Source organism: Haliotis cracherodii, unplaced genomic scaffold (genome assembly GCF_022045235.1).
Source record: "Haliotis cracherodii isolate W230 unplaced genomic scaffold, xgHalCrac1.p SCAF_1, whole genome shotgun sequence".
NCBI lineage: Eukaryota > Metazoa > Mollusca > Gastropoda > Lepetellida > Haliotidae > Haliotis > Haliotis cracherodii.
In genome coordinates, this window is record NW_027266264.1 from 29,042,690 (window position 1) to 29,063,188 (window position 20,499).

At 40.9% G+C, this 20,499-nt stretch overlaps 1 protein-coding gene across 1 annotated transcript; it reads right to left on the reverse strand.

Annotated features, from left to right (window-relative positions):
* Positions 1-9,626: 9,626 nt before the first annotated feature.
* Positions 9,627-17,159, reverse strand: LOC139462946 (lim and transglutaminase domain protein ltd-1-like). Its single transcript, XM_071244550.1, has 9 exons — positions 17,094-17,159; positions 16,778-16,891; positions 15,864-16,090; positions 13,820-14,747; positions 13,287-13,466; positions 12,883-13,060; positions 11,946-12,226; positions 11,431-11,616; positions 9,627-9,698 (listed from the first exon to the last, which is right to left on the reverse strand). The coding sequence occupies exons 1-9, from the start codon at positions 17,157-17,159 to the stop codon at positions 9,627-9,629; spliced, it is 2,232 nt and encodes a 743-aa protein (XP_071100651.1).
* Between the last annotated feature and the right edge of the window lie 3,340 nt (positions 17,160-20,499).

Sequence of the window (20,499 nt, forward strand, 5' to 3'; positions counted from 1 at the left end):
TGGTCAGGCTCGCTGTCACCGTATCCCAAATGTGTGGATCGGTGCTCATGATGTCAATCACTGGATTATCTAGACCAGACTATTATTTACATATAGCTGGAATATAGCTGGAATTTCGCCGAGTGCAGCGTTAAACAAACAAACAAACAAACAAACAAACAAACAAACAAACAAACACACATGAAAAGTCCGTTGCATCGAGACCACAATATTGATAACAATGCATCAACATTTATATATTTGAAGCATCATGTTTATTGCTTGTAAGTTCATGATTCTGAATGGTGTGTGAGTGGGTATGGTTTTACGCCGCTTTTAGCACTATTCCAGCAATATCACGGCGGGGGACACCAGAAATTGGCTTCACGCTTTATACGCATGTCGGGAATCGAACCCGGGTCGTTGCCATGACGAGCGAATGCTTCAACCACTAAGCTACCCGACCGCCCCTGATCCTGAATAAGTGGGTACCGCTTCAAGTTGATACTTCATATATCAATTACATGTACGTCTCCCATACACACTGAATATATTTGTCTACTCTTACTTTGTCATTGTATATTTCTGTTACGACCGATACGCTGACCCTGAAACAATTGTATGTCGAGTTACCTGCATTTCGAGATAGGCCGATGAATGACAAGTAGGATTCTGTCGCGTTATTGTGTAACACAAGAAACACAACGCACTCTACGTATGCGGGCTAATTTTATTTTGGACATTCAGAAGTGATACACATGAGGAAGAGAATTTATCGATGTCATGGAAATATAACCTCGAAGTCCTGTGGACATGAAACATATATCGAGTTATCCGTGTGATCCGACGGACGCAAACCGAGAGGCGATTTTAGATCGCGGTAACCCAACTCACTCACTACATCAAAGAATGTTAATGTTAGTGTTGATTGTGTATGTGGACCAGATTATCCAGTGATCATCGATCTACACTGAGGACCTGTACTGGGGACCTCCACTGGGGACCACTGGGGACCTACACTGATGATCTGCACTGGGACTGTAGAGGGGACCTGTAGTGGATACCTGTAGTGGAGACCTGTAGTGGAGACCTGTACCGGGGACCTGTATTTGGAAGCTGTAGTGGGGACCTTACTGGGGACCTGTATAGAGGACCTGTATTGGGGACCTGTAGTTGGGACCTGCACTGAGGCCGTATGTACATTAAGATTGTGTTACATCTAATGTGCCTGTACGTAAATAGAGAACTAAATTTCAATTTGTGAGATAAGGGTTATTGTAATGTCATTGTGTCTTGTGATAGTCTACTCAATATTCAAAAGACATACAGTTATGCACATATCTATGTGCAGTAATGTATCGTGATATAGTGACTATTTTGACTTGCCTTTGCATGTGTTTGTTACGTGTCACTGGTGTCACTTTTGGCGAACACTTGGTATCATCACTATCTGATTGTGATTCAATAACACATGCTTAAATATGTAGTCGGAAAAGTAAAAAAAAGACTTCTTATGATTATGGAAACGGTTTTGTCCTTGTATTTTTGACGGGTTGAGGTCGGAGACCTATGATTCTAGTATTATTTTTCTTATGTAGACTACACACGAACACCCCCGCGTGAATCATGAACGTATCAGTGTCACTTCCAAACATGACCTCGTGGGCACATAAAATATACCACTGTCAAAATGACAACGAAAGTGTTTTAAAAGAGCATTATTATCAAATTCCGATCTCAATATCAGTTTCCCCGTAAATTATCTAACTAAGACTTTGTCTGTGCGATAGTAAATTCGGGACAAAAACGTAATTGTAATTTGATTGTGTTTCTGTAATCGTTTTAATTGCTGTCCCAAGTGTAGTTACTCCAACGTACATCACATTATGAATTTACCGTTGCCAACTACTACATAATGACTGCTTCCTGTTTCTCCCGTCCAGTGAACGAGCTTGCACAAAAAGGCCCCATTGTTGTTAAACGTCACACTCAGCAATATGCCAGCTATATGACGGCGGTCTATAGATAATCGAGTCTGGACCAGGCAATCCAGTGACTGATACCACAAGCATCGATCCGCTCAATAAGACACGATGGCATGCATCAACCAAGTCAGCGAGTCTGACCATCCGATCCCGTTAGTCGCCTCCTGCGTTAAGCAATTCTAACCCGGACCTTAACAGGCTCCCATGCCGGTCAAGCATCCAAGATGTGGACTGCGCTGTCACAAGGATTGGCTTGCATGATTTACTTGAGAGAGTGGTCACCGAGGTAGACCAGTCCTCAGATCTGTCTGAATATCATAATACGTCACTGATCAATGATCACCTGTGAATCACTGTTTTATCTGGTCCAGTTCTGGGCTGCTTACGAGGTACCTGACAACACACAGTGCATGTCATCATGGGCTGGATTGATACTTCGATAAAAATATATATCCTACTTCAGAGTTACTGAGACCTTGTACACCTGGGGCTATAACGGATTAGTGTATGGGGTCTACATATTGATTGTATAAGTCATATGTAGTGTCTATGTTTCTGGAACGCACGTACACTCTCAGACAACTTTGTGTTGTACAAATGTTCAGTGTGTGTTTATGCTGTGATAAACATTTCTCGGAGCAAATAGTCCCGACTGAAAGGCGTTATACATAATATACATAAACCACCATTGTGTAAACGTTTTGCAAGACATTTGACAGGACAACAAACTCTAATATAGCAGGAGTCTGTATCTTTTCAAAGGTTACTACATTAATTTATTCTAAAAACAAAAATGATTCATCAAATGGCCTTATTTGATTAACTGGCTACATGAAGTGATGTCATGACCGTTATGAGAGACACGCTTGGTGAAATTATTTATGTGCATTCATTTGATTTCCAAAATAAATAGGGGGCACGGGTAGCCCAGTCGTCTAAGGCGCCGCGATTCGCTGTGCAGAGTTGCGTCCCTTGGGCACGCCAGAAACCTATGATTGTGGGTTCGAATCCCGGTTCGCACCAACTGTGTTTCTAGGTTTGTCAGCACCATACCCGTGCTCGTGGTTTTCACCGAAGTGGTAAACATCTGAGACCTGCATCACTTCGGGCTTTCACCCCACATTAAGCTGACACGCCGTGATATAACTGGAATAATGTTAAAAGCGGCGTTAAACCCAACTCACTCACTCACTCCAAAATAAATAGGGGCACGGTTTGCCCAGTCATCTAAGGCCCAGCAATTCGCTGTGACGTGTTACGTCCCTTAGGCGTCAATAATCCTACGATTGTGGGCTCGAGCCCATATCCTGCACAAATAGCATATTTCCTCTCATAAATACATGCAATCGACCGAAATCTGCACGACAGTTTAAGAACCGGATGTCGATTTCGTTGCGCGATTTCGATTTGACTATGCATAGACTCGTTAGTCCATCCAAAATATAACTTTTAACTTATTTCCAGCCCAATTCGGCATGGGCGGAAACTGGATTTTTATAGTCAGTTAACGCCCTTGCTTCGGGAAGATGGCAGAAATGAGCTCCACATATTGTGCCCATGTGGGGAATAGAACACGAGTTTTCAGCGTGAAGAGCGAACTCTCGAACCACCGCCCATGATAACACACATATATGGGAGAGGCAATCCCAGTTTTGCCATGAATGTCTACCTTTCTTGAAACTATCTATATTCCCGTATGTAATAGCAGCAACATCATTTTAGAATAGTTTGATAATGACTACCTATACTTTATCCAGAGCACAAGGATATACATAATCTATTATAACATCTTTCCTTAATAGTCATATTTGAATACTTGTGATCATGTACAGAGTGGGGGGTATCACAGCTGGAGTACTTGTGATCATGCATACAGTCTATGGGTATCAAAGTTGGAGTACTTGTGATCATGTGTGGGTATCACAGTTGGAGTACTTGTGATTATGCATACAGTCTCTGGGTATCACAGCTTGAGTACTTGTGATCATGCATACGGTCTCTGGGTATTACAGTTGGAGTACTTGTGATCATGTGTGGGTATCACAGCTTGAGTACTCGTGATCATGCATACAGTCTATGGGTATCACAGCTTGAGTACTTGTGATCATGCATACAGTCTCTGGGTATCACAGCTTGAGTACCTGTGATCATGCATACAGTCTTTGGGTATTACAGTTGGAGTACTTGTGATCATGCATACAGTCTCTGGGTATCACAGCTTGAGTACCTGTGATCATGCATACAGTCTTTGGGTATTACAGTTGGAGTACTTGTGATCATGCATACAGTCTCTGGGTATCACAGTTGGAGTACTTGTGATCATGCATACAGTCTCTGGGTATCACAGTTGGAGTAATTGTGATCATGCATACAGTCTTTGGGTATTACAGTTGGAGTACCTCTGATCATGCATACAGTCTCTGGGTATCACAGTTGGAGTACTCCAACTGTTAATCCCACACATGATCATAATTACTCCAACTGTGATACCCATAGACTGTATGCATGATCACATGTGTGGGTATCACAGCTTGACTACCTATGATCATGTATGGGCAATAAAGCTTGTGTACATGCGATCATGCATACTGTGTGTGGTTATCACAGACACATCTATACAACATTGGTTATTCCCTTTAAGATGTGTTCCTCTGCATTCTTAACCGGCGTACTAGTTCACTGACCCTGAACCTTTTGACCCCAGTACATTCGTTTTAAACATACTTAGCTATCGTAGTTCTTGTGTTCCGTTCCCTGGTAGTTTTAACGCTGCATTAATCTTACGATCGCCATATGAACTTCTCGTCGCATGACAATGGACGCGAAGGAACGTGTACAACTCAAAAGAAGAGAACACCCGATTCTTTCATATTGCTGTTGTTAATCTTTCACGACTGAAATAATCGGATGTTCTTTAACTTCTTTTGAGTAGTATATCTGGACATGCGATGTAACATTCACGAGGCTTCTCAAACAATAACCCGTTAACCACCAATCACTTAGTAGCACAGACAGATGCTACCTACGTACACGGAAATATATTATCAATAAAATAACACCGTCCGCAGAAGAAATTGGTACCTTTTCGACAAAAGACACCCCGCCTACCCCGTCCCCCACCGCCAACCCCCGCTTACAATGCCCATTAAATTCAGAGACGTATCGATATACAATGACTGAACATAGTTATGTAGGTTTACTGTTATATCAGAACATTTTGTTCTGTTAATAAACAGAGGTGACTAAACCTGCTCAGGTAAACGCACAGTTGTGACAGATAAAGCATTTACGTTATAAACAAAAGAAAACGTTGTGTTACTTACTGTGTCGAGAGATAGCGAATTTCTGTAGTCAAAATCTAAGATAAGAAAACCCTGCAAATACCCACACTGTGTTTATAGGATCTTGATACAAGGGTTACTTGGGGGCATGATAAATGCATGTCACTCGGTATAATCTGCTCGAGTAACGTTTGTTGGTATGCCACCCTGACCCGGCGCTCAACAACGCAACCAGCGACAGACATATAGTCAGGCACGAACTACTTGAATAAAATGTATTCACGTTTTCGCTTAGTGGGGCAATGTAACGGTAAAACTGTAATATCACATGGTCCTTGACAGGCATTTAGATGTGGGTGGAATTTGAACACATGAACCTTCGTATGGATAACAACTTCTTTATTCTCCGTATGGAAAACAAATTATAAAACTCTTTGTATAGAAAGCAACTTCTATGTTCTTTTTATGGGTAGCAACTTCCTTATTCTTTGTGTGGAAAACAACTTCTATATTCTTCGTATGGAAAACAAATTATATACTCTTTGTGTAGAAAGCAACTTCTATGTTCTTTTTATGGATAGCAACTTCCTTATTCTTTGTGTGGATAACAACTTCTATATTCTTCGTATGGCAAACAAATTATATACTCTTTGTGTAGAAAGCAACTTCCATGTTCTTTTCATGGGTAGCAACTTTTTTTAGCAACTTCAATATTCCTTGTATGGATAGCAAATTCTATATTCTTTGCACTCGTGCCCCCAGCTGTAAATGGAGTTTACTTAAACCCTGGACAATGAAGATACAACACATTATAAACGATATATGTCAAGCATTTGTCCGGAATGGTGACCCTAAGAGGAACTAGGTTCCATTATGTATGTGCCTGTGTTTTATGTTGGCAACCTTAAGATGACATTAAAAGAAGTGTCATACAAATATTTCTCTTAATATTCTGTATATTTAAGTATTCATTCACCAAGATACGATATGCGTGATCCTATTTTGTTCATATATAAACGCCAACACAACTTTACATATGTAAATACACTGTATTCACCATTCAAAAATACAGATACACACTGGTTCTTTGTTTCATACTGATTTTATATCAGATGTGTGAACATGCATGTATATATCAATATATAAAAATATAGAACTGGCATAGGGAAATACTTACACGCTCAATATGTAGATGAGTATTGTCATATAAACAAATAAACACATATATTGGCATTAATTAAAAAACAACACAAACAAATACAAATATCGCAGATCTTAGATGCACCTACGTGTCTTAAACTTTGATTGGTTCTGTGGGTTGGTGAGTGTGTCAATTGAATTTAGCTCCGCCTTAAACAGTGGATCCCGACGTGTCAGCATGACGTCTGCAGAACGCCTATCGCGATGCAGATTGTAGATATTTGTCATGTTCGTGAAGACCATGACCATGCTGTAAACCGTGTGGTGATGTGTGTCGCTGACAGACACAGGGACGCAACCCTGTTAACTAGTTGCAATGCCTTGGACTACTGGGCTATCCCTATCCGATGATGAACAATACGGCCCTGTTTAGACGATGATCAACAACACGGCCCCGACCTGTACAGACAATTAATGAACAATACCGCCCCGACCTGTACAGACAATTTATGAACAATACGGCCCCGACCTGTATAGACGATGATCAACAACACGGCCCCGACCTGTACAGACAATTAATGAACAATACGGCCCCGACCTGTACAGACAATTAATGAACAATACGACCCCGACCTGTATAGACAATGATCATCAACACGGCCCCGACCTGTACAGACAATTAATGAACAACACGGCCCCGACCTGTACAGACAATTAATGAACAATATGGCCCCGACCTGTACAGACAATTAATGAACAATATGGCCCCGACCTGTACAGACAATTAATGAACAATATGGCCCCGACCTGTACAGACAATTAATGAACAATACGGCCCTGACCTGCATAGACGATGATCAACAACACGACCCCGACCTGTACAGACAATTAATGAACAATACGGCCGTGACCTGTACAGACAATTAATGAACAATACGGCCCTGACCTGTATAGACAATTAATGAACAATATGGCCCCGACCTGTACAGCCAATTAATGAACAATACGGCCCTGACCTGTACAGACACAAATGAACAATACGACCCCGATCTGTATAGACGATGATGGACAATACGGCCCCGATCAGTACAGACAATTAATGAACAATACGGCCCTGACCTGTACAGACAATTAATGAACAATACGACCCCGACCTGTGTAGACGATGATGGACAATACGGCCCCGACCTGTACAGACAATTAATGAACAACACGACCCCGACCTGTACAGACAATTAATGAACAATACGGTCCCGACCTGCATAGACGATGATCAACAACACGGACCCGACCTGTACAGACAATTAATGAACAATACTGCCCCGACCTGTACAGACAATTAATGAACAATACAGTCCCGACCTGTATAGACAATGATGAACAACACGACCCCGACCTGTACAGACAATTAATGAACAATATGGCCCCGACCTGTACAGACAATTAAGGAACAATACGGGCCTGACCTGTACAGACGAAGATGAATTGTACGGCCCCAACCTGTACAGACGATGATGAACAATGCAGTCCCGAAACAAATTCCGGCTCATATTTGCAATTAATAGAAGTATCTGATTTTGCAGCTGTACCTGAAAAATTCCTAATCTCCACACAAAATCCCAGCTCACACACCTCGAATATATAATGGTCTGTGCCTTGTGCTGATTTGGAATGATTAATTAACAATACCAGCGAAAAAGTCACATTAAATCTCTTAGTCAGCTTGGCAATCCGACACAATGCCAGCAGCCGTCTTCGCTTCACAATCACCATCATGTTCAACAATTGTAACCTCTACCACTGCTGTGTATGCGGTCGTGTAACGGTTTAATACATGTACATGCAGGTATACGTCACCACACAACGCCTGTCACCCTTATAACAGCACACACTGCATACATATTTCACGGCACAATACATTCAACTACTTTCCAGCTTCTCGGCATACTCAAAGAGAGAAACGTCAATGCATCGAGACGACCCAAAGATCGCCTGTCGTCATCCATCCTCGGAACCCAGGGCTATTTTACCTGTAATGTCACTTGGGCTCTTTGTTTGGTAACACCAGTCGTACTTATATTTTACTTCACCTATGTTTAAACTAATATCTATTTGTTTTTTTCTTATATACATTATTATTTTATACAATATACAACTCAGCATATGATATAAATAGTCCATTTGCACAATGGCGGTTAACTAACAGCACAAATAACCAAGAGCTAAATATTTTTAGTTTATGCCTGCTAAAGGTTTCATTTTATCGATCGTTATGGCGAACGTCATACACAATGTACACTCGATAAATAAAACTACCATGTCATCTTACATTAAACGTGTCCCTGGTATCATGGCAGTGTTGGCAACGACATAGGGACAAGGAGTGAGTGAGTGAGTATGGTTTAACGCAATATTCCAGCAATTTAACGGCGGGGGACACCAGAAATGGGCTTCACACATTGTACTCATGTCGGGAATCGAACCCGGGTCTCGGCTTAACGAGCGAACGCTTTAACCACCAGGCTACCCGACCGCCCCTAGGGTCAAGGAGGTTACAAGGAATAGGTTATATTGACTATCCCCGCCTCGTTTTGTCCACACCAGCTACCGGTATACAATACAGAGCATTGCATACCGGTAGTTGTTGGCTTTTAACGTTGGGAATAGCGTTTCGTGTACCCTCTGTGTGACGCGTACCCCAGTCGACAGACAGGGCGTACACAAGAACTTTGTACTGACGTATAAGCCTACAGCGAATTTCTAACCGCAAAGTTTATCATTTAGCACAATTTGAAAACAAAACGCCTATTGCCATATATGTTTTATGTTTAGGCTCTGTGCATCACGTACATCTAAAGTCAATGTAAAATAAAGATTGCTCGATGCCTTTTCGCTGTTTAGAGCTTGACTTTCCGAAATTACGATGATCGAACACAGATCTGCAAATGTCCGTTACCATATTTGTTTTTCAGTTGTGCATCACTGTAGCCAGGTACATAGAAACGTCACTGACCAATAAAATTGTATTTTACATGTAAAGTAAGATAGATACTGGTGGTGTTTCAATAGACGTAAAACACTTATCACTATATGCGCATCCATCAATAACAACATGGACAGGGCTTCACATTGCAACAGCCTATCTAAAGTCTAGACTGTTTAGGTATATACAGACATATATCTGCCTCTTGCGAATAAATTTCACAGAGGAAGAATGGCATCACATTCTGTGTGGCCGTCATCAGTTTTCCTCCTTCCGCTTGAAAGCGTTCCTGGTTGTCGAGATCTCGGATTCTATGACAATATCTCGGCACTGAAAATATAAAGTGTACGAATTACTATGTTCAACTGGTACATTTACGTCTTTGGGTAGTGGATAGAGATTCTGCCCTGATAGCGGAAGGCTGTGTTTAGTTTCCTCTTGGAACGAGGGAGCTGGCGTTTACGGTAATGCATTCAATTTGGGACTACATGTAGAAGCCCTATCTTGGATTCGAACCGACACCTTGTGATCCAATCTCATTAGCATCAGATCTTAGTTCTCGCTACTGCTAAACAAAGATCTGAGGACCGACCTTTCGCGAACTTTGAACGACCAATGGAATGACCAATCAGAAGGCAGGTTTCTCGTGCTTTACGGCACAAATTTCAAATTGGCGACTACGTTTCGAAACATATTTTGACAAATTCTCGATTACAAATTTGAAACCTGAACAAACACAAATTCTGGAATGGCTAATAGATGGTCTAGATTGTAAGGATTCAGTCGTTAAACCCGTAACTATCGTTCGGAATAGCCCATGTTACAGTTTTCGAGATTGCATGATTAGAAATCACATTCCGAATCTCACTTTCATAATCTGGTAAGCGACGCACTGATTGGTCGGATGAAAGGTCGTTCTGACGTGACCCCGAATGGGATGTCTTCAGATCTTTTTTCAGCGGTAGCGAAAAATAAGGTCTGATTTTAATGAGATTGCTTGTGATCCGGACAGATAAGAGATACAAATCTGCATGGAGAACTCCACTGGATCAACCATGCCCGTCATTATCAGCAAACTGTTCATCATGGCATTAGAATAGTATTCCACATCTTCTAGAATAGAATATTGCGCTTATAAAATGATACCGGAAGGCTAAATGATCTCCTTGTGTAAACACATGTGTGGTTAATTGTGTAACTACTAAACTACTACTGACAAGAAAGTTCAACAACGTAGGAGTATTCATAACAGATTTTATAAGCGCTTCTTTCAATGACGACTAGGGTCTCACCTCGTCGTTTCGGTATATTTCCAAGACCATTTTACAAGCAATCAGTCACGTCTTCCTATCTTCCCAATGAAAGGGAGTTCACTGACTATAAAAGTCCAGTTTTCACCCTTGTCGAACTAGGCTGGAATTCCGGAATAACATTTTGGCTGGACTAACGAGGCAATGCAGTCCAATCAAAATCGCGTGACGAACTAAACATCCGGTTCGCAAACATCACGGACTTCAACGTGAGGATTTCGGTCGACTGCAGGGTTTGCAAAGAATGTTTTCCGCCAACTGGTCATCGATTAATATTTTGCAAATCTTTTCATGTTTTTAATCAAGGTGCGCAAGTGATCGGATGCACTTCGTGAGGTAAGACCCGTGTTATTACAATACAGATCTTGATCAGATCGTCTTGACTGGGTGCTGCCTTTTTATTTAAAGCAAATGCAAGTGATATGAGAGGTGGAATCTGATTGGCCATTAGGAGGGACATGGCAGGGACATAACACGTAATAGCCACTGGTGGCGCTACGATCGAGCCCAGAAATTCCAGCCTTGTTCGGCAAGGGTGGAAACTATACTTTTACAGTCAGTAAACTCCCTTGCCTCGGGAATATGCGTCTTCCATGAAACAACAGCTTTTAAATTCAATCCACAGATAGTGAACGCTTTATTCAGATGGGCCTTGCGCTTCATTTTCGAATGGAAACTCAACAGTGTTGTACAGCTAAATAGCTTACTAAAATAACCCCTCGCCCTTTCGGTCTGAATGAAAATTGACATACCCAGACATAGAAGTGACCAGCAACGATGCTGGCCTGTGTGACGTTGTGGTCACTAAACTGATCCAGGAGAGCCTGGACTGCCTCAATCTGCTGTTTGGATACTTGCATGACGTCAAACTCCATCAGTCGGTAGATGAGGCTGTCCTTGCCAACCTTTCTCATCAGATTCTGAACAAACTCCCAGGACTGAAAGATAGAATTGAGTGAGTGAGTTAGGTTTTACGCCGCTTTTAGCAATATACCAGCAATGTATATCACGGCGGGGGACACCAGAAATGGGCTTCACACATTGTACCCATGAGGGGAATCGAACCCGGTTCTTCGGCGTGACGAGCAAACGCTTTAACCACTAGACTAACCGACCGCCCCCTGAAGCATAAATAAATAGTTTTGTCAGTGATGAGCTAATGTGGCTAAGGCACTGAGGCCAAGAATGCTGTATCTCTGAAAGAACTTTTGAGCAAGACAGGCTGGGGCTGCTGTAATATTGCTGGAGTAAAACACCGTCTACTCACCTCTAGGTCTCTCACATTCTCTCCGAGAAGGATGTAGGTCGCTCTCATTGTCGCATGGATGGGCGCAATTGGTCTCTTGTAGTTGTGTAGTTCTGAGAGGGTTGGCTGTTTGATCTGAAGCACGTAGTGAAGATACTTCCGGAGTCTTCCCAGTTGTTCGCGCACCTCATCCGCTTGCTTGATCAGATAGTCGAGATGAGTCGTGTGTCGAGACTGATGAGCGGCAGTAAGCGCACGGTCCAGGGCCTCGATGTTGCGTCGGAAAAGTGCAGCTTTAAGATCTGGAGGCAAAATACCGGGTACTTTCTTTTGAAAAAGTGGGTTGCAGACATACCACACAATATATGCTTCCTTTGTCCATACACTGTTTCAGTGGTGATTGAAAAATGTCTTGTTAGAGACGTGCAAAATAGAGAAGAAGGATTTCCTGAGGAAAATCTAAGTCTACTTTTAAATGTAAAACGTCAACGCCAGAGAATAACCAGTCAACGTTTGAGTAGAATTGTGCACAGCAAAAACCTATGATCGTGGGTTCGAATCCCAGTTCGCCCCTTTTACGTTTCTAGTTTGTCAGCACCATCCCCGTTCACTTGTGTGGACTGATCGACTGACCTACGTTTATGTGGTAATACCTTTGACAAAATGCAACTGGTTGAACCCTGTGTGATATAAGTGTGGATTAATAGACAACAGTAGTATGAGAACGACACTGGGATGGCCAAATGATAAATGCTCGCCCAGATTATGTTTCTACGTTTGTCATCTCCATACCCGTGCTCTCGTTAGTTCCACCAAAGTGGTAAATCTCTGGGACATGCATCACTTAGGGCTTACCACCAACATTAAGCTGATATGCCGTGGAATACCGTTCAAAGCGGCGTTGAACATACATAAATTACTCACTCATTCATTCACTCATTATAACATGAAACCAAACCTCTCTCCAGAACAAGTACTTCTCTCCTGTCACTGACGCCAAAGGAGCCGAGACTACCGTTCCCCATTGTCTCTGGTTCGGGAGTGTCACATATCGAAATGATGTGCTCAAAATCTGCGATGTGCTCCCGACCGTTAATTTCTCGGACGTTGAGGCGGTTTCTCCATTCCATTGGGTTCTGTAACACAGAAGTAGAAGTTAGTTACAATATTAAACTGGATTTAGAAGACATATATGACGTTTGGGTACATATGCTATTACTCACCGAGGAGTCACAATGAAAGAACATAGAAGGTGAAATCCACAACTTTTCCCTTTTTTCAATTTGACATTGGTCTAAAATGTCTTCTTATATCATTTCTTTGAAAGTGTCTTTGAAGGCGCGCTCCATCTGGAAAACCTACCCCCGTCGGGTTCTGTTTCTTGTCGATGATGATGAGGTAGTTGAGGGCATTCCTGTACTTGTCAGCGGTTCCAGCATCCCTGGTGAAGATCTGGAGCACGTACTCTTCCTCTGTTTTGGTCTCGGGAATGTAAACGTACACAGACACTGTAAGCTCCTTCATCTTGCAAGTCACATATTCCTGGACAACAAGTACCAGTTCTGAATACAAGCTCACTTAAACATCCATATCTATTTATAAATCTTATGATACTCCAACAGTAGTCGTAAACGTTGTCCTTCCTAACATCTGTACAACGTGGTACACAAATATTGGTATTTTTACTAAATATATAAAATTATATAAATGAACCAAAAATTCAGATCAACTAAATACACACTTTCCCTCTCTGAATCTGTTACTTAACGTTACAAAATAGGTTGAAAAAAATTGCTTATAGTTGTTATGTAACACCGTTATTGCAAAGACTCTTCGTGATACAGCAGACAAAGGCACAAATGCAGTGAATGCTCACACAAAGTGTTTAATTTTACCTTCAGGAACTCGGAGGCAAACTTTGTGTGAAGGACAGTCGTCATAATTTCCATCTGTCTGATCATGGTGAAGTTGAAGATCCTACCATTTCCCGATTCCACCCTCACGACTCCACTGTACTCTGAGGGGAAATCCAACCCAGCATCTCGAGCTTTCTGGGTAAAACCGAACCCTATTGGGGAAAACAGCGGTAGGGGCCGACAGTTTTTGAGGGGTCGATCACAGTCAAGGCGAAAGTCACACAAATGGAACAAGCGGGTGATACCTCCGTATATACGTAATCTGTAAATCCCGGCTACTGGAATCCTTACAAAGAAAATCTTCTTATCCTGTTTCGTGCTCACAAGAACATGTCTGTCTAGCTTGATTTCCTTTGGTATTCTCTCAAATGAGGCTTTTTGGTCAAAGAAGAGTTCACAGGCAAAGATCATGGGAGAATGTTCAGGTGCTGAAAAAACAATTTCCACAGTTCCCTCCCTTGCCGGAAGTATACAGCGGTGCATGCTGGTCAGTGTAAGTTCATAAAGAAAGTATCTTTGACGGAAGTAGGGTGCACAGACAAAGAAATCCCATGACCACGGCGTTTTGAGCAGTTGCCATGGAGTCATGTCAGCTGAAGGTCGGCACATGTAAATAAATACATCAGGGTCTATCAAAAAGTAAAAATCGTCCGTTGCACTGACTTCTGTACCTTCTGTCATCTTTTCTTTGTCACTGTCAACAAAGTTCTGTTTGTGTTTGGTCCACCTGCCTTTATCAAAGCCCTGTACCTTTTTGAAAGTCCACAGAGGGTGAATGATCCTCCACGAGCCGTCCACATACACACAGTTCCAGCAGTTCCGCAGATGGTGGATATCGCGGTCACCTACGTCATAGTCAAATCCTTTCGACACACCGTAAACTATAACACATGGAAGTCCAGCAGCCCTGAAATTAATGTTTTAAGAGTGTGATTAGACATGTAAAACATGACAGGCCTATCAATCTTAAAACAACAACAATGATTATATTCGCTCCACCAGTATTCAAACCACATTATCCATAACAAGCACATCAACCACATAAGTAACCACTGACTACTCAACATTTGAAGCAACCACAAATATAAACCTAAACACAGTATCAGAGATGCAACCATGATATAAAATTACAATAAAAACAACCACATTCGACATGAACACAGCCAAAACGCCTGTTTGTGGCAAAGTGAACGTACCCACAATCATTGAATCTCGATAACAGTTAAAAAAGACAACGCAACCACAAGTAGATTGATTATAGTAATTGTGACCCAGTGGTTTAAGGCTTCGCACAGCGCTATGTATCCACAAGCTGTGGCGGGATACACTCACTGGTCGTTGGTTCGCCTCAATTTTGAGCCCCGGAATGTCGCTATACCCATTCTGGCTTTGATCAATTGGCAAACGCAGTGATATAACCGACATACTACTAAAAGCTGAGTAAATCCTAACTCACTCATTCACTCACTCTGACACATCTGACACATATATATATATATTGTCACCTTGGTATTGTGACGTCATAGTTTCCTAAATGTTATGACGTCACGTAAGTATATGTTACTACTTCATGTCCGTTATTCAGTTATGGCCTGGTGAGACTCGTACGTGGTACGTGGTTATATATATATATATATATATATATATATATATATATATATATATATATATATATATATATATATATATATATATATATAACGTAACCATCAGAGAATGAAGGACAGTCGTCATAATTTTCATCTGCCTGATCAGTGGTGAAGTTGAAGATCGTACAATTTCCCGATTCCACTCTCACGACCCAACTGTACTCGGAAGGGAAATCTAACCCAGCATCTCGAGCTTTCTGGGTAAACCCGACCCCTATTGGGGAAAACAGCGGTAGGGGCCCACCAGGGTTAAAAGGCAAAATAGCGGTGAAAATTATATGAACGGACACCAGGTGTTTGCGAAAATTCTAAGCATGATCTGCCCTGCACTCACTCACATAATTTGCATAACACAGAGTAACTCGACCACGTACCTGCACAATAACGCGAGGAGGGCTGCATAACTTCCTCTGTTTTGGCACATAAGCTTCATGTACCCTAAAGGACTGTCATAGGAGGTCGTCTTGCTGTAGTCGCCCTTGTACACGTCCTGAGACCCTAACCACGTGAACACTGATCTCAGCTTCTGAATATCGTTGATGCAGTCTTCAGTTAAGTATTCTATTAAAGCTTCGTACGATTGGGTAAGCACGACCGGACACTGCCAACACAAATAAAAGTGAAACAAAACATTTGGACATGGATAATATATCGTATTGTCATAAATATGGCAGAAACGAATAGATAGTGGATTTGCATTGAAATTGAAATAAATCGTTAATTTTGACAATTTCCGTTCTAGGGATGGAACCTGAATTCATTGAGAAAGTTAACGAAACCATAATATTCTTTGCACCTTTTTTGGATGAGAAAAGCCGCCATTTAACAACCATGTTCAACATCATGATAAGTCAATTATAGCTACAAAATTATGTTTACAATCATCGGAAGTATCTGCTAAATGCAGAGTCCATTTTACGATTTCGACTGAAGCATAGACAATGTGTTTATGAATCACTATCAAATAGTGATGATACCAGGTGAGCATTCGTCCACACCGGTGGGGTCAAAAACACCCACAGAGGCAAGTCAACTGTTCACCTGTAAAAAGCACGGGAACCTATGGTACATCTGTGAGTGGGGATTACATCGGACATCATGTTTGTCATTGATGCGTCTAATTTGGAAATTCCCTCCGCATGTTTACCACAACACAATTTGAATGTTTTACTGTGGCCTTGACTTTTGTAACCTGATCGAACATGTCATGTCGTATGACCCTCATGCATGGCATGAATGATGGAATAACAACGTTACGGGTGATAGTGCAACGATCATAACAACATACATCGGCAGCCTTTGCATCTATTTCCTTGAAGTCATCAATGTGAAATATATCTGATTTCTTGCTTTCTGGTGGACATGGAGCAGGATATCCATCTTCTATCCAAGGGACGTTCAGCTGTAAATCAAATGTTACATAATAAGAGACATAAAATGTTAAAACAATGTTAAGTCTTTTATTATCATCAATCTGTTTATTTAGTTATAACTGCTGTTGAACTCCTTTCGTGGGGAAATTCAATGATCTGTTACTTCATCATCAACTGCTGGGCCCAAACACCTACATGAAACGTTGGTTACTGGTGCAAAATATAACTCACCGGTTCATATTCGGGCTCCAAGTCCTCAGCATCCGCTACTTTCCCAGTGCTGAGACTGCATCCCATGATGATTTATGGATGGGTAGAATACAGTCAACACGTCATCCCCTTATCTGGAGCAAAACAAATGTAGGACATAGAGAGGACTTAGACTCAAGTATCCAAGGCAAAAGCCATTAGTTTAAATCCTTATTGTCCACTTATCTAAACTTGCCAATTATAAGGATAGAATAATTATACACTCGTGGCTTTTACATTCAATACAGCCTTGGAACAAGGCTAAGTGCATCGTTATAGCATAGGATAGCAAGGATTTGTAGTGCCAAATGTGTATGTGCGTGTGTGTGTTTGTGTTCCGTTGTGTATGAGTGTGTGTTCCTTTGTGTACGGTGACAGTATCACTGAATCAGTGACGTCGAGTATTTTTACCAGCGTGACTCAGGATTCGGGTGTCACCTGACACTGATATACGTGTACTGATACAGAGATGGTCAGAGTACGAGAGAAGCACTATGTATCTGAGCAAAGACGCAATTGTGAATACCATGTTGTTCTTTATCTATGTTGAACAGTTCATAATCGTTATGTTCTTGTATACTAAGGCTACCATTATTAGCAGGAAAACATTAAATTTGTATATTGAAATGATCAGGACCATTTTGGATGGTGTAAAATCAATTATCTTTCGGTATTAGCTATTGGACAGTTGAAAGTCAAAATGATACATGAGATATAAATTGGTCAAGCAGGACTGGTAAAAAAGATTACTGTAGATTTGAAACTCGTACAGAGTATGAAATTAATCAGGTATTTTTACAATAGCTTTAATGCCATTCCAGAAAGCTCTTTTTTGTTTGACGGGGAAAGTTTGGCATATATTTCTTGAAAGTATTTGTTATTAAAGATCACCAAGATGATGTTCTGAATTTACCTTCCGTGCGGCTCGTGGAACATAGTGGAACAGCATTTTTTCGTTCAATATATATTACAATAATGTGTGCCTTTAATTGTAATTAATGTATTGGTTAATCGTGTCATGAAACTATGACATATTCATCAAGCTCTTTATATAAAACATAGGAAAAATTGAAATGACGACAATATTAATGAAGAGCACACTTTGAATATTAAGGAATATTAAAGAAACATATCGTGACGTTGTTTCCTCCTTGTTGTCTCCACGCTACCAAAAATGTGTTATCGAACTACGAGACGGCTGGTATTGTGACTAATTTGTTAAGAGTATAAAATCATAACTTTAGAAAAAAATAAAAAATACACACACATAGTTCTTCCATTTCTCTTAATGGCTCTTCAGTCGTTTAGTTCAATTTTAACGTAATACAATGAGTATAAATTGCAACATTTAACGATTCTATAGGAATTCGTTTATTTGGATGATGGCTGTACTTTGGGAGATTGCAAGGAACTAATAACTTAAAACGATATGCATTCTTTGTATGGACATGAAAAATATGTAAATCTTATGATGGTATTTACGTAATTAGATAATAACATCAATTGCAACAATTAAATTATCGGTTCAAGAACAATATCGATAGTGATAAAGGTGACAAATCCCTTTATATAATCATAATAATTATTTGCTTAAAGCAGATTCCATTTTACGATTCCGACAATGTCATAAGCCTGTGTTTATTAATCGTTATCAAATATTGATGATACTAGGTGTTCCCGGGCGGTCGGGTAGCCTAGTGGTTAAAGCGTTCACTCGTCACGCCGAAGACCCGGGTTCTGATGTCCCCCGCCGTGATATTGCTGGAATATTGCTAAAAGCGGCGTAAAACCATACTCACTAGGTGTTCCCGAAAAGGTAAGCGTATCCATCCCCATCGGTGATTCCCGTCAAATGTATGTATAAGAATTGACCTACCTTAAACATTTCAGAAAGTATATATTTGAAAATCATTGAAAATAAAATAGATGTATGACATCATTCTTACCTTATGTCTGCGAAGTCTGAGTTGAAGGACATTGTACACTCTTGCCGCACTCAGACAATAGCTTTATATATTTTTGATATATGCGACCTATAGCTTATGCCAGGAGAGTCATGATCGTGTGTCACGAGGGCCAACATCAAAAGCAGCGCAAGGACAAGCGATTGAGCTCAGTGATAAAGCTTAATACTCACACAGGACCAAGACGGAGAAGCTAGCTGGTGTATAAGAGATGAAAATCGGGTGGAAGGTATAATAGTTGTTCTCTCATACACAGACAGTTTGCGTGTGCTAAGAACTATCCATGTTATCTTGATGTCTCACACAATCCCCAATGTATATCTACGTAAGTTGCTAGGGGATACTAAATGTAGGTGATTACTTAGGAAATTGAATACGTTGACTGTATGTTTGAGGTACCAGCGTGAAATTAGATTACCTTGTATTCACAAAACAAAACGACTGCGAAGAGCTAATTTAATTGTATAAGACTTGTACACATAATGATATTGACTTGCCTTAATAGCTAGGGTTGGTTCACTTTAGTCAACTGTAATACCCACGTTTGAAGTAGAACTTGTTTTAACTTTCCCAATCGTGACGACATGAGGGGTTATGTGAATTCGTAAGATTTACAAGAATAAATGCTTCACGAAACACACTACGAACAGCTATTCGTTTTAAAAGACTTTAAAATGTTTTAGATGTTGTCTGTGATGCTTACATAAATCAAAGTGTGTGTATTAACTGTTTGAAATGTATATTGAAACGTAAAGTAAACACAACGAATGAACACTAGAGACGGAATATAGACTTTGTCGTTTATGTAAAATCACTTTCATTTCTGTCAAATTGCCATTTTAGTTACTGTATTAATGACAAATCGGTTCAAAGATATTGGATCAAATCATATCCAGATTCACTTTTAATTCTGAATGACATATTTGTTGATATAATAAGTTTCTTTTATTTTTAATATTCATACTTGTTTTCCAGGTACACACACACACCCACACCCACACCCACATCCACACCCACACACGCGCGCGCGCGCACACACCCACACCCACACCCACACCCACATGCATGCACGTCTCTATAGAAATGCAATAATCTTGAACGCGACGTTAACCCCCATTTCACCTCACCTCAAGGTGTACGTTACTATCATGAAATTCAAAGCCATAGATTAAATCGGAATTTGTTGTTGTGGCCCACAGTGCTTGTGGTCGTAGTCCGGTTGCTAATACAGTATAGTATTGCAATTTACCAACCAAGGCAGGCGCTCTTGGTAGAGAACAGATGACAATTTTGCGTAAACTGCCCCAAGATGGTAGCAATCCAAAGAGGGTGAAATAGCTGTAAAATATTATTGTGGCGTCATGTCAAAGGAAGATGTCATGGGACAGTGTCAAAACATAAGTGCGCTATATATGACAAGGCAT

Excerpts from the sequence above, each read along its gene's own strand:
- LOC139462946 (XM_071244550.1), bottom strand. The coding sequence starts at position 17,159 with ATGGGATGCAGTCTCAGCACTGGGAAAGTAGCGGATGCTGAGGACTTG. Across the intron at positions 13,467-13,819 it reads TTGCCTCCGAGTTCCTGAAG|GAATATGTGACTTGCAAGAT; the intron begins GTAAAATTAAAC and ends CTTGTTGTCCAG. Across the intron at positions 13,061-13,286 it reads AGAAACAGAACCCGACGGGG|AACCCAATGGAATGGAGAAA; the intron begins GTAGGTTTTCCA and ends TCTGTGTTACAG.